At 40.4% G+C, this 14,911-nt stretch overlaps 2 protein-coding genes across 5 annotated transcripts in view; one reads left to right on the forward strand and one right to left on the reverse strand.

Moving 5' to 3' along the window:
* tfb1m (transcription factor B1, mitochondrial) overlaps positions 1–5,860 on the forward strand; it is a 65,420-nt gene extending 59,560 nt beyond the window's left edge. For both annotated transcript variants that reach the window (XM_047345688.1, XM_047345687.1), the window contains exons 7-8: positions 3,273–3,400; positions 5,070–5,860. In XM_047345688.1, the coding sequence (XP_047201644.1) occupies positions 3,273–3,400; positions 5,070–5,334 (393 nt within the window). In that variant the 3' untranslated portion in view covers positions 5,335–5,860. The remainder of the gene's footprint in view (positions 1–3,272; positions 3,401–5,069) is intronic.
* Positions 5,861–8,307: 2,447 nt separating this feature from the next.
* tiam2a (TIAM Rac1 associated GEF 2a) overlaps positions 8,308–14,911 on the reverse strand; it is a 124,036-nt gene continuing 117,432 nt past the window's right edge. For all 3 annotated transcript variants that reach the window (XM_047345683.1, XM_047345681.1, XM_047345682.1), the window contains exons 26-27: positions 12,158–12,312; positions 8,308–10,292 (exon numbers count right to left, since the gene is read on the reverse strand). In XM_047345683.1, coding sequence (XP_047201639.1) covers positions 9,595–10,292; positions 12,158–12,312 — 853 coding nt within the window. In that variant the 3' untranslated portion in view covers positions 8,308–9,594. The remainder of the gene's footprint in view (positions 10,293–12,157; positions 12,313–14,911) is intronic.

Here is a 14,911-nt window from a genome sequence, read left to right on the forward strand (position 1 = left end):
CTTCTTCCTCTCAGATGGCGGTTTGATCTTGCGTAACTGAACGACTGAGAAAAGCAATTTACAGATCCAGGTATGAAATCCTGATCAAATTCCTAACATGTTGATGTGACAGTTGGACAAATCTAACCTCATAATAAAAATGAAACGATGCAGATGAGGCTCATCGATGCCCTCGATGTTGCCTGCCACATGGTGTTTATATAAAAAGTGAACTGAAAGGGTTATTAATCACCCCAGGGAAACTCTGGAATCATCATGTAGGCTTTAATATGACAAAAATGAACATTTGAAATAAAACTGTAGATTTATTTAACAGCTCCATATACTTACAGCTGGCAAATACTTCTTTCTCTTCCTTGTCATGCAGTCTTATGCTAAACCCAAGACTTTAAAGTATTGTCTGCACTATTGCAGCGCACAACCTCAGGGCTGCTGAGAATGTCGGTCCCCACTGCTGCTGGCCCATTAAACACCACTGCGGCAGGAAGTTCAGCAGCAGCAGCAGCCAGGCGTCTCTGGGATACACAGGGATCTATAGATCTGATAAGAGATAGCGCTGCAGTTTACAAGTGCCTTTCAGAACGCTACTTCTGTTGTTTAAAGAGAGGGTGGAATTATAAACTGTCATTATGAACCCTCTGCAAGCCCTTGGACCTCTTTAGCTTTCCTCCCCTAATTATTGACACCAGACCCAAGCCCAAAGCAAAAAGGCAGCTGTGAATTAGTGAGTCACAATCCAGAAATACAAGCAGGAAGGGTAGACGAGGGGCTCCGCAGGGCCTGCATTCACAACAGGAGGGCTGTTGAGCAGAATTAGATGTCCTTTTATTTTACCTCAGTGAAGTATGAGTCGGAGGTGGGGTTTGTGCTCAGGATAATGTTTTATTTACACATTTCTTTCCTTCAAACAGTACAGCAATATACTGCAGTAACAATGCCATTTATATACCCCCTTTCTATTTACATAGATGTCTAAAGTGTTTCCTTTTTTTCAAGTTATTAATTTAGTGTTAAAGTAACTTTTTGATATTTATTCAGCGGATCTTGTTATATAAAAACCTTTTCACTGTCTTGAAAGGTTCTTGAAGCCAAAAATCATCTAAAAGCAGTGAGATGTATTATTATTAATTTTATGACTAAAGCTGTGAATGAGTCTCCATGGACTTACACTGTCAGGCTTCTCAAAATGTCTTTGTGGTATTAGCATCATCACCCTGTTAGCAGAGCAGTAAGGTTGGAGCTAAATACGGGGAGTCTGACAACCAACTATTCTGCTTTGTTCAGTGGACCATCATTCTTATTGTGTAGTATCCACTTAGGCTTTATTATGCAGAGCTAAGTGGATTTATATGGCTTAAAAGAGGTTTAAAAATGTTCTTAGATGTATTTTGTTTTTTTTATCCGATCGCGGCGATCATAAAATTCAAATAGTAGTATAAAAAGATGTGAACTTCACCGTTGTAACACCCAGGTCTTTCTGACTCTGGAACAGTCCCTTCAACATGGTGTCATGCTAGCTTAAAACTGATGCAGGAAGGATCAGGTGTGAGTGAAAGTGGACCAGGGTCTCCCGTCTCTGGAACTTAAACTGTAGTTCAACTCAGATTCCCAAAACCCTGGTTGGAATGTATGTGGTGGTATAAGAGGAAATTGAGCAGTCGAAGTGCACTAAATAACAACAACAAAAACTTAATAGAAGAAGAAGAAATTTTCAAATGCAACATATGTGTGTGGTGGTGTATGAGTTATTAAATCTAGATCTATATATGTCAAGAACAAGCATCAGCTTAAACAAACCCTACATGCTTTTTTAGGAACTGTATTTTTTAAATCTTTTAAATTTTTTCTTTTTCATTATTAATTTTGGTATAAAAAATATAATTAGGGATGATGTCCTGCTGCATGGGATTCAAACATCCCTAGTGGTGGTTTTTGATATGACTCACCGCTCAGGGCGCCTTTCTCTCAGGGGGCAGCACCATCACTTGAGGGGGGGAAACAAGTTGTCAGCTGCATCCCAAACAACCTTTTTATAGTTTTTGCATGTTCAATTAATAGTTATTGGTTGCCTCCATGTGTTTGGTATAGTACGTGAGCAGTGAATGACAATATGGCCGTGCATCACAGCCAGCCAGTGATGCTGAAGCTGGTATTTAATTCACAGTTAAAGGAAGATTTCTGTAGTATATTTTCCCCAGAATAATGTTCAATGTACTTTAGCAAGATTTAATTTCATACACAATAAAGTAAAAGCAACAGGTTGTGTATAACAATGAAGGGGAAAGAAAATTATTAATGTTTTTAAAATCTTTTGCCAAAGAAAAATCTGTGTGGTGTGAATATGTACAGATACCTCTAAACAAATTCACCCAATTGTATTCAGAAGTCAAATAATCTTATTAGAATACATCAGCAGGGATGGGGGAGCTGGTCAATAGTGGTCAACGGTGAAGAAAACCTGTTGGAGGCAGCAAAAGACTTGAGACTGAGGTGGAGGTTCTCCTTCCACCAGATTAATAACCCTAAACATATAACCAGAGCTACAATGGTTCAGATCAAACTATTTAGAATGGCCAAGTCACAATCCAGACCTAAATCCAATTGACAATCTGTAGCAACACTTGACACTTGACTGATCTTGAGCTAATTTGGATAAAAGAATAGGCAAAAATGTCAGGTTCTAGATGTAAAAATCTCATTGAGACAATCGACCCCAAACGACTTTAGCTGTAATTGCAGCAAAGGTGGTTCTACAAAGTATTGAGCCTAGATGCTGTATGTATACTTTTGCAGGGTGCACTGCATCTATAAGTTCTTCATTGGTAATCACTCAGTGGACAGGAAGTGTGGTGTATGATGGGAAGTCAGGCTTGTGGTTATAAAGAAATTCCCAGATGATACAGCAACTGAGGAAGGCTCAGTTTCTTTGGTTCATCTTACAGATGTTACTGTGGCAACTGGACCCAGCCTGCCAGCCAGCAATGCTGCATCATCCTATTCTTTCGGTTCTGTCTGTTTTTGCACAGCAAGTTGATCACTGTCATTGTCTCTTTTTGTTCTGCTTGGTACCTCTCTCCATTGATCTGATACGTTTTCTCTGCACCATTCTTCTCCATACTCTGTATTCTCCTCTCTCCCATCACCTTCATGCACCCACCCCCAACTCACACGCACACATTTCAGTCAGCACTTTTCCTGAAATCCATTTTCAAGGTCTGTGCTCACCGCCCCGCTGTGATTTCTTGTCGCTGTTTTTGTGTGTGTCTGCGTAGGTGGACGTGGGAGTAGTTCACTTCACCCCTCTGGTCGAGCCTCAGATTCAACGGCCCTTCAAGCTGGTGGAGAAAGTCGTCAGGAACGTTTTCCAGTTCCGTCGGAAGCACTGCCATAAAGGAGTGGAGTAAGCACAATTGCAAAACTAGCCTGGCCTCACGAGGCCTCTATCCTCAAGTTTTTACTTTTTAATCTGGGCTCGTCCTCATCTGTCATTCTCTCTCTACATTTTTCATTCTGCATTCTGACAGCTTTATATTCATCTCATCATTAATTAGGCTGCTTTTTGATTTGACTTTTTTTCCCTCTTTATGTATATAGCGCACTGACAAACGCAAATGCAGCTGTTGAGCGTTTCTGTAACCAAACCCTTAACATTAAAGCAACTTCAGAGCTCTGTTCAAAAACCAGTAGCAACAAGCCCACTCATCCCCATGCATGCGATCGCTGCCCATCGCCCCCATGCTTGTTGGGGAAGCATACGTAGGCCCGGATAACAAAAGAACCCAGGCTGTGTGGAAGAGAGCAGTAATTATGAGTCACTGAGGTGGCACAGGAAGATGAGGCAGATAGTTTTATGTAAGAGCAGCAGGTTGGCGGCAGCCGCTCCAAATTTGGGAGGCAGCTTTCAGTACTGATGCAGTTTAAAATGGTCTCTGCAGAGTCTGGAAGTGGCTAATGTTCTCTAACGGACTTCAAATGAATATAGATGAACATTTTCAGACAGAACAATGTCTAGAAACTAAATGAATTAATATGCTATTAGTCTTGTTTAAGTGTTTTTTTTTCTGAGTTTGCTAATATTCCTTGACTACTAGTGCCATGCAAAAGAATTCACACACTTTGAAATGTTATGTTATAATCACAATGTATGTTGTTGGGATTCTATGTGATCGACCAACACAAAGTAGTGCATAATGGTGAAGTGGAAGGTTTACAAAATGTTTTTGCAAATAAAAACTAAAGTGTTACATGCATTTCTACTAAGCTCTCCTGAGTCAATACTTTGTAGTTTTTGCTCATTCCTCTTTGTAAGATAGCTTACGCTCAGTCAGATTGCATGGAAAGCATCTATAAACATTAATGTTCAAGTCTTGCCTCAAATTCCCAGTTGGATTTAGGTTTAGGCTGTGACTAAGCCATTCCAGCACATGGATATGCTTTAATCTGTATCAATCTAGGCTCTGCCTGTATGTTGAAAGGTGAAATTCCACTTTAGTCTTAAGTCTTTTGGAGCCTCTAACAGGTTTTCTACCCTGTATTTAGTTCCATCTATCTTTCCATCAACTCAAACCAGCTTCCCCATCCCTGCTGCAGAAAATCATCCCCACATCAAGATCCTGCCACCATCTGTCAACAGGTTCCTCTCTTTGAAGGCAGTTGGTAGCACTAAATTGTATTTATGGGTATCAGAGTAATCAGTGCTTAATACATGTAGATGTCATGTTGTCAGATTAATTTTAAAAGCCATACATTCATTCATCCTTTCTTTTTTCCACTTCAGAGCTAGTCCGCATTGGTCCATCATATAAAATCCCAATAAGTCTGCAGTTGTAATGTGAAAAAAAACGAACAAATTCAAGGGCACTGTCTGTAGCAGTGGAGAAAATAAATCATTCATGAGTAGCTCTTTGTGTGACTTCAGTGAACTCCTCAGATTTGACAATAATTGCTGTGGGATAATTACTTTCTGTTAGAACTTTTAAATGTAATTAAAACCACGTGATCATTAAGATATCAAAGCCACCTGAAAATGGGAATCTGTACCATCCCCTCCTCTCCCATCTCTTCCCCAGAAAGCTGTTTCCCGAGGCATGCCGCTCAGAGCTCACGCAGGAGATTATGCAGAAGGCAGACGTGGACCCTGTTCTGCGCCCAACTGAGCTCACCATACACCATATAAGGGCCTTAACTGATGCCTACGCTCACCTCTGCACCAATGACCCCAGCCTGTTTACCTATGACTTCAGAGAAGAACTCAGACTGAGGCACCTAAGGAGGAACCAACACACTCCAGTGGATTCATTTAAGGAGATGCCCAGTGCTCCACAACCTTGCTGAAAACAAGCCTGAAAACCAAAAGGAACCCACTAATAGCCCCTGTTAGCACCGAAAGACAACACATTGCTCTTAGCCTTGACATTTCCACCTGGCATAGACATGCATTTTTAAACAATCTCTCTGCACACAGGGAGAAATAAGTCATTTGGAACACATGAATGGTGTAGAAGCACTATTTTCCTTCCATGCATTTCTGGAGAGAGAAAGAAAGCAGCTAGTTACCCACAGTAGCTCCTAGCGAGTAAGTATCTCTTTATGTCCAATTTCTTTCTTCATTTCTATCTAACACCTTGTCCTGTGGGAGCTGAAGGAAATGTCAGTGCTTTCAGGGTGATTTAGAGAACGGGAACATGGCAGCTCCACATCCAGGACATTTTTTTTTTCCCCTTCAAGTGTGTATTGCTCCGTCACTTGGGAGACGGAGCTTAAAGGGCTGCAGAAATTGCTGTGAATTTGTCAGCTCAAATAAAAAAAACCTGACAACATAAGGATCAGAACCCAAATAAAAAAAGGTTTTTGTTGAAAAGATTTTTATTGCATTTTCTCAGTTAATATTTTATTAAAGATTATGTAAGCTGCTGTTTGTATGCATGCCAAAGCTGTCAGAGTTGTAAATGAGCCAACTTCATTAAATATTAGCAACGAGTTTTGTTCAATCAAACAAAACTACTTTGTTAGCAAAATATAAATTGTGAATAAACATGAACCTGTAGTTATTATTCAAAGATTCAGTGAAAGTATTTTAAATATACCCCTTTGAATATTAGAGCAGATATTTTACCAGCAGAACGTGACGTTGCTGCTCCCTGCCAGTGCGACAGATGGTATGCTTGGGTCGACTTGCCAGAGGGAGGCTTCACTCTGTTTGGATGAGAGGTGGGTGATAATCTCTTGCAGCAATAGAAAATTCACACAGCAGATATGCAGGAGTAATGTGCTGTGGTGTTCTACAGTCCACTCGTTGCCTTTAAAGTAATCCAGAGTGGTGCTGTGCTATGCGGGGCTTTTATTTTGGTAGATGAGGGCACGTGGCTGATTTTAATGGTGAGAAATTATGTTGTGCAGAGGAGCAGCAGGGTAGTGATGTGCTAATGAGGTATGGATGTGCAGTAATGCAGACACCTCTTTGGACTCTGCAGTATTTTGTGTGTTTATTATAAGGGCTTTGAATGTCAGGTTTCATGCACTGTGCATCAACAATGTAATCATAGTGATGTTCTTGCTTGACAGTATTTCTATTATCTTTACAAACAAATCTGTGAGTAGAATATTAAACAGACATTTAAGATCTGCTTGAACCAAGCTATGCAGGTTTTGTCTCCAACTGGACCTTTTTGCATCAGAGTACCTTGTGAAAGTAATTATACCCATTGAACAGTATCAGAAGGAACCACAACATTTTATTAATTTTATAGGAATTGTATGTGATGGACCGAAACAAAGTACGGTAGTCCATACTTGGGAAGTGCAAAGAAAAGGATACATGGTATTACGAATATTTTTCAAATAACAATCTGATATGTGCGTTTGGGCTCAATCCCCAGTCATTGTACATTGTAAAACCACTTTTCGCTGCCGTTACATCTGCCGGTTTTTAGGGGTTTATCTTCTCACAGTTGGAAATTTTTGTCCAGTCTTGTACATGAACATATTTCTATCGAACACATTCGTTTGTAGCTCTGACAGTGTGTTCAGTGTCATCCTGCTGAAAGGTGAACCTCCGTCCCAGTCTCAGGTCTTTTACAGCCTCTAACAAATTTTCTTCCAGGATTGCCCTGTATTTAATCTCCTCCCCCTTACCACCAACTCTGATTAGCATCCCTGTCCCTGCCGAAGAGAAGCATCCCCACAGCATGATGGTGTATGCAGGGTGATGTGAAATGTTAGTTTCCTGCCAAACATGGTGTTTTGCATGTAACCCAATGAATTCAGTCTGGGTCTCATTTGGCCAAAGAATCTTATTATAAACTGCATATTGAATTTCTCTTGGCTCACTTTTTCCAGTCTTACATAAAGGCCACGTTTTATAGAGTACTAGTAGTTGTCATAGTAACAGATTGTCCCACTTGTGGTGTGGATCTCTGCAGCTCCTCCAGAGTTACCATGGGCCTCTTGGCTGCTTTTCCAATAAATGCTTTCATTTATTGGTTTTCAGTTGTGCCATACCCATTTTCTTTCCACTTCACAATTAGTTACGTTATGCTGGTCTATGATGTAAAATCCAAATGAAATACAGTTTGTGCCTATAATTTAATCAAATGTGAAGAAATTCAGGGGGTATAAAAATGTTTGCAAGGCACTGTAGGTTTGGGTGATCCTTCAGTCTGAAAATCTTTTTCTCACTTTAAGAAATGGTGCTAAATGTTGTCAATGAGATGGTGAGGAAATGCCACAAAGCAGAACTTTCCTTTATACCTGACAGCTGCTGTCAAGCACTGGAAAAACAGAACTCCTTTATGGTCAACATGGAGGAAATGTCTGGCAAAACAAATATTTTTCCATTTTTTTTCAGTCTGCCTAGGAATACTCTTTTATTAGTTTTGTATTTGAGCTTCTGGTAACTAAATGCAGAAATGTCTATCAGAGTGCACAGGTACAAAAGATGTAGGAAAATTTCAGTTTTCTATATTAATAGCCTCACAGCATAATCATTAGTCTTATTTTGGTGATTATGAGATTCCTAACAAGTATCAAAAAATAAGTCACCATTAGGAATGAATAATATATGCTAGGGTATAAAAATCCATCTGCACCAGTAACGCTTTTCCCACTTTTATAGTTCTGTGCCCCATTTCGGTCATAATTATGCATTCTATCAACTTACCTTTTGCATCTAGAAGTGGATGTAGAATCCTACATGACAGCCAATCAGGGACCATGCGTCAAGATGAGACACTTTACGTCCCAGAACCGCTTCACCATGCCGCCAATAAAAATGAAGCTAATGCGGAACTGAAGACACTCGTCTCTAGATGTCATTCATAAATGAAACTTTTATTTATGAAACATTTCCATAAGAATACAGCATTCACATTCATTGGTATACTAGCATTAAAGGCATGGTAAAGCTGCACAGAGTTGGCTGCTTTTTTTTTTTTTATAGTACCTCAAAATGTACATAACTCTACAGCAAAGTTTCTACAAAAATATCAGCAAAGTTATTGCGAATTCCTGCCATATTTCTTAACCGTACAGTGTCACAAATGCCATATGCAGAAATGTTAGAAAAAATTAAACATGATAAACATAGGAATTCAAACAATCATCAGTGACACAACCGAATCCAAACAAATGCATTGAAAAAATGAAGAAAACAGCAAACTTTAGCATCTTTAATTCAAGAGTTGACAAAATCTGTAGCCAAGAGTTCAAGCCTTAACCCAAAAACATCTCAGCCAAGATAATAATCGTAAAAATAACTTAAAACATCAGTAATAAACATCAGAACCTGTACAGTTAAAAAAATAATTCAAATATATAGGCAAACAGTGTACTTTAGTGCACGAAATACAGCAAAAAGGCTTAGTTGTGTATATCAGTTTGCAGTTTTTATATTTGGGCCAAATGTTTGACCTGTGCAGCTCATAAGTTCTATGGTCACCTAAATTAAATTTGCCCCTGTGATCTAAAGCGTTTGGTTACATTACAGTAAATGTATCAGGCAATATGAACTCATGTGGAAACCTTCTGTCTGAATAATCACAGCGCCTGCATAGGAAACTTGATTCTTTCTCCGTACCCTGTCACTATGTATACACTGTGGAGCTCACCCTCTCTGTCAGCACTTCTCTGTAACTGACAGTCGAGGACATTCTCCCCATTTTCTTGTTAAAGAAAAGGTCAAAAATCAAATCAAACCTGCCAATCAGCCTGAGATGTGGAGAGGAGGGGAATGTATCAAGTCTTTTAGATGGTATGCGGGGGGGAAAAAGGTAAAGCTGAAAAAGTCGAAACGCTTGCACACAACATCAGTGCTTGGTGGATTTGTTGCAGTCATCAATGGGGCAGAAATTGTCTTGCCTCACCACTTCAGGAGGAAAAACCTGGTCTGGCAGCGAAGAGATCATTTACACCTCACCTGCTGTGGTGGCGTGTCAGACTTAAGAGAGTTCAGGCAAAGCTTCACACCCATCCTGGCAGTAACTGCTTTTAGCCACAGGGGTTTCCCCACTTAATATCGTGGGGCTATGGACACCCCCTCTCATCTTTATGACCACTTATCTGTGGCTCAGTTTTTTGCTATTCTGTCCATGTTGGACTCTAGGTAGACATGGTATTTCCAGAGTCTGTGGCACAGCTTTCAGCTCGGTCAAAGAAACAGTCTTCGTTCACTACAGATGTCAGGCTTTGGACGCTGAACTCTCTTTCCAGCAGAGTGTTGAGGTCTACAACACCACATGGTGATGCTGGATCAGTCTGACCATCCAATGGCCTGTTCTGCTGCTTCATGTGTAACAGTGTCCCCTGGTTCTTCCTCAGACTGTAGTTTTTTCTCCTAACACCACTTTGTCTTTGCACTAGCTTGTGTTTGATCTCAGGAGTGTCCCCGATTCCCTCCGGTTGTACACAAGGCGCCAGAATGCATTTTGACACAGCATCTTCCGACAGCTTGAGATGGAGGAACTGAGCTTCGATGGCACTTGCTGGGGAACTGCTGTCCCCACTGTCCCTTCTTGTGCCCCCTTCGCTAAATCCATCGTCATCCTCATCACTTAAAATGTCTGACTCCTTCACGGAGGTGGAGCGAGGTTGTGAGTCAGACTTTTGAGCTTGAGACCAGTTTTGGGGAACAGTGGAGGACTGAGCGTCAGAAGAGATGCAAACTGGAGGAGCCCCAGAAAAACTGTAGGTTCCGCTGCTTAGGCTTCCATCATCTGAGTCTGGCCCCAACTTAGGATTCCCAGCCTGGAAGGAGACTTCAAGTGGCTGCTTACACAACCAGGAAGCCCTGGAGGATCCTGATAACAACAAAAAAAAAAAAGGTAAAGAAGGTAATTAGTGGCAGTCTTATCGGAACAAAAACACTTAATGAAACATACAATTTATGACCTTAAAAGCAAGATCAAATCTCCAGTGAAGTCCATAATGTTAAACAAGTTACTTTTAAAGATATTTTTTGGCACTAGTGGCCTTTATTTTTTGACAGTAGGCAGACAGAAAAGAGGGGTAGAGAGAGGAGACATTTGGCAAATGTCGCCGGGTCCGGGACTCGAACCCGGGACAGCTGATTCGAGGACTGTAGCCACTGCATATGGTCACGCGCTTAACCCCTACACCATCAGCGCCGTGCCCCAAACAAGTGACTTTCAGGTCTGGCCAACATTCATTGGATATGAACTTTTCTCCAGATCTCCTCAAATCACCTCTAAGGGTCCCAAGGTGGTGTCCCAAGGTCTTAAAAACAAACAGAATGTTACCTTATTAGTTGTTATACTAAAAAGGATTTTGTCAGAATGCCCATCAGTACATGTTACAGTTGTCCCTATATGAATAAGCTCATTTCTGCTTATTTAGAATTCCAGAATGATTTTAAGTAACTTTGGATTAGTCATAATTTGGACGGTCAATCTCAGAATGTGAAATCTGTGTAGAAGTATTCTTTCTGCTGCCTTATGGAAAAACGTTTAAAATGAACAGATGGTATGAAGGTCGACCAGCAGCAAAGATACGTTAGACTCATGTCCCCAAGTCTGCATCTGATAACCTGGTCCAGGTTTGACTGATGTTAGAAATTCATTTGTCCACACCAAAGGTTTTGCCTAATAATAACAGGAGACCTTTCTTCAAATGTGGAAGTTTACATGTATGATAAACCTAGACTTGTGCATACTATCAGAATAGTTTGTTTTTTTAAACTGCATGACTTTGGTCGAACATTTGGGAAATCCTTCAAGCTTCTTGCAATAGTTTGCTGGAATTTTGGCCAATTTCTTCTGACATGACTGGTGTAACCAGGTCTGGTTTGAAGGCACATTTCTATAGTACTAACATCATCAAGGCTTTGCGACGGCCACTCCAAAACATTGACTTTGCTGGCCTTGAGTCACTTTGTAATTAATTTGGCAGTATAGTCAGGGTCATTGTTCATTTGGAAGACCAGTTTATGGCCAAGCTTTACTTCCTATCTAAGGCCTTGAGAAGTTGATTCAATAATTAATCAATGTTCTTTCTTCATAATGCCATCTGTTTTGTGCATCAGTCCCTCCTGCAGTTAAATACCTCCACAACATGATGCTGCCACCCCTGTGTTTAACACTTAGGATGCAGTTTTCAGGGTTGCAAGCTGCTCCCTTCCTCCTCCAAAATGTAATGATGGCCAAACACATCGATTTTAGTTACCTCAGACCACAGGACAGGTCTCCAGCAGTCTATGGGCGAGAGGCGGGGTACACCCTGGACAGGTCGCCAGTCCATCACAGGGCAACACACAAACAACCTCATTCACACACCTAAGGGCAATTTAGAGAGACCAGTTAACCTAACAGGCATGTCTTGTGGGACCCACGCATGCACGGGGAGAACATGCAAACTCCAACAGAAAGACCTCCGGGCGGGAATCGAACCCAGGACCTTGCAGCAACAAGGCAACAGTGCTACCAACTGCGCCACCGTGCAGCCCTCCACCATGCACCCCATAGTTAATAACATTTTAGTTAATAGTAAAACAGATTTGTGATTTTAGACATTGGCTCTCAATCTTTTCATCGTTTCTTAGAATTTGAATCCTAAGGAAATGTAGTAAAGGGTAATTTCCCTGTGCTACAAAATGGATTCTGAATTCAATATATATTTAAATAAAACTTTAAATAGACTGCAAGCTAACCTAGTTTGGCGGTGGAAGGCAACGTTTTGTGCAGAGGCACCAAGTGCTCCTTGCAGCCCCTCTCCAATGTTCCCTCGCTCTTCATGTTCCTCCTGATGTTCTCCCTCAGAATGGAGCGGATGACCTTGATGATGTTGACCTTGTTCTCCGGCACACTGAGGAAAGAACAGATGAAAGAGGCCAGGTTGGCACGATAAAACTTGATTTCAGAAACTAGATACAGAAGATGAGGATATGTGTGAGGCTTTGATTTGATTCATTAGAAGTAATTTCAATTTCGCAGTGTGTAATGAGAATAACCAGTGTGGTCACGGCCTTCTGTCACCACTGTGCCTGTGAAAATAATCTATTAAATGTTAAGACTACAACAGAAATGGCAGATGGTCTTCTGTAAAGCCTCTGCAGAACAGCAAAGGGCTTTCAAAGTGTTAAACAAAAAACCTTTGTGAAAGTTGATGTTTTGTTGAGAGAGCTGGGTGGGAAATGATCAAGTTACAGACTTCTACATTAATGAGGACATTTCAGTTTGTGATCTTTACATTAAAGCTGTCTGTCGTAACGTTTAATTGTTAAAATAATTTAAGAAATGCTCAAATTTGACTGACCGTTCTATGATGTAAAGTAGGTAATCTATGTTTAGCTGTAGGGGCCTCAGCCTGGCCCCTACAGCTAAACAAATCCGAGACACAGGCCTACGACTCTGACTAATCGACGAGCATACGCACCAACGTGCGTGAAACGGTCGACGTGCCTCAGTCAGCCAGGAGGTACGTAATAGTGCGACCAAAACAAGGACCGAAGTTACCAATTCCTCGACTACTTTACACCTCTTAAAGAAAGCGCTGGAGTCCTTCTACAAAACTTGCTGTAAGACGTTTACAACTTTTTACTAGAATTTACATATGAAATGCTTTTTAAAAGATGGAGGATCTACAAGGGCTCAAAACTTAATGGTTTCCTTTGAACATGTAAAAACTAAGTCATTTTATAGTTTTTTTGTGAGTTATAATAATTTTTTTAAACACAAATAGTGCTAGCTTGAATGCTCACCAGACATACATTACATGTAATGTCAGTCTGTAGTTTGAACATCAAGTTAATTGTAGAAGAGGAGGGAGGGGAACGATAGGAGCCTAAATTTAGAGGAAGAAGAAATATATACCGTAAATTCCGGATTATAAGCCGCTACTTTTTTCCCACACTTTGAACACTGCAGCCTATACAACGGTGTGGCTAATGCATGTTTTTTTTCATGCCGCCAAAAACATTTTGCCTGGTAACAGTAGACCAATCAAATTGATGGGTAGTTTAAAGAGGTCCAATGAACTTGTGCGATAAATCAAGAGCATTTTCACAATTCAATTACCGGTATTGTAAATCAGACATTTATATTCACCCTCATCAACATAGAAAATCACCAACGGGTTTCGAAAGACTGGTCTGCTGCGTGATTAAGGGGACCGGGGGCGCTTGAGTGAGAGCTTCAACGAAGATGCTGAAGTGAGTGACGAGATCCTGAGGCTGTTCTATTCAGACACGGAAGAAGAGGACTTTGATGGTTTCAGTGCGTAGGAAGAAGATGAAGAAGGCGATCAATGACTTTTGACCTGGTAGGCTGCAGTGTATATCAGGTAGGAGATATTGGAATGTTGTTCGTGCACTGTTCAGTAAAAAAGCACTAGCAACGAAATTTGTGTGTTACTGATAACGTACGTATATTTAAGGTGGCCGTGTTACAGGCACTGTTCGAAAAAAAGCATTTGCAATATGCATTTGTTTATATTACCATACGGATTAAATTAAAAGTTAAAAATCCTCACGTGTAATATATTTCTGTGTAAATATCTCATATTACAACGTGGGACACCCGCGGCTTAAAATCCGGTGCGGCCTGTACTAGTACAAAATTGGTTTTCTTTCTAAAATTAGAGAATGCGGCTTTTAATCAGGTGCGCTCTGTAGTCCGGAATTTACAGTACTTTGGTAGAAATTCTGATACAGGTTAACTTTTTGTCTCAAAGTTAGAATTTTTGGCCTCCATTGTTAACATGTTTGGAGGAGACCAGGCCCTGATCTTTACCGATCTAATGCATGGTGGTGGAAGCATCATGATGGGAGTCTGTTTTTCCAGCGGTAGGAACTAGGAGACTGGTCATGTCCAAGATAAAATGCCGATCCCTCTCAAAAATGAAATTCTTTTGAATGATCTGGGAGATCCGAAGGCATTCCCCAGCTGGCAGGGGTATTTAGTCCCACTAGCAAGTTCTGGGTATGTTCCTCCCAGGAGGACCAAAACTGACTCTTAATACAAAGGAGAAGTAGCTCTACTTCTCACCCTGTACCTAAGGCTGAGCTCTAATTTCCAATTGAAATCATGCAAAGTTTGACCTTTTCTCTCAGGATATAAAACTTCCTAACTTATCAAGGCACCTGTGGCTGTGAGGGTGCAGACACTAATAAATCTTTCATTCCCTGTATGTTTTAGACTCTTTAATATTTATGATTACTAAAAGGAAAAAAATGCTTGACTTCTTGGACCTGATTTTCTTAAATACCCCTGTGAAAGGCAATTTTCTAAATTCTTAATATTTTAGATTATTTCACTGCTTAATTTAAAAACTATACACATGAAAGTCTGGATTTTTAAAACATTCATTTAAGGAATTTTGGTTTTGCATTTATTTGTGTCTCGTAAATATTTTTTGTTTATTTTACCTTTTTGTCTTCACGCCATTAAAAAGAAACTATTTTAAG

Source organism: Girardinichthys multiradiatus, chromosome 19 (assembly GCF_021462225.1).
Source record: "Girardinichthys multiradiatus isolate DD_20200921_A chromosome 19, DD_fGirMul_XY1, whole genome shotgun sequence".
In the NCBI taxonomy this organism is placed as follows: domain Eukaryota; kingdom Metazoa; phylum Chordata; class Actinopteri; order Cyprinodontiformes; family Goodeidae; genus Girardinichthys; species Girardinichthys multiradiatus.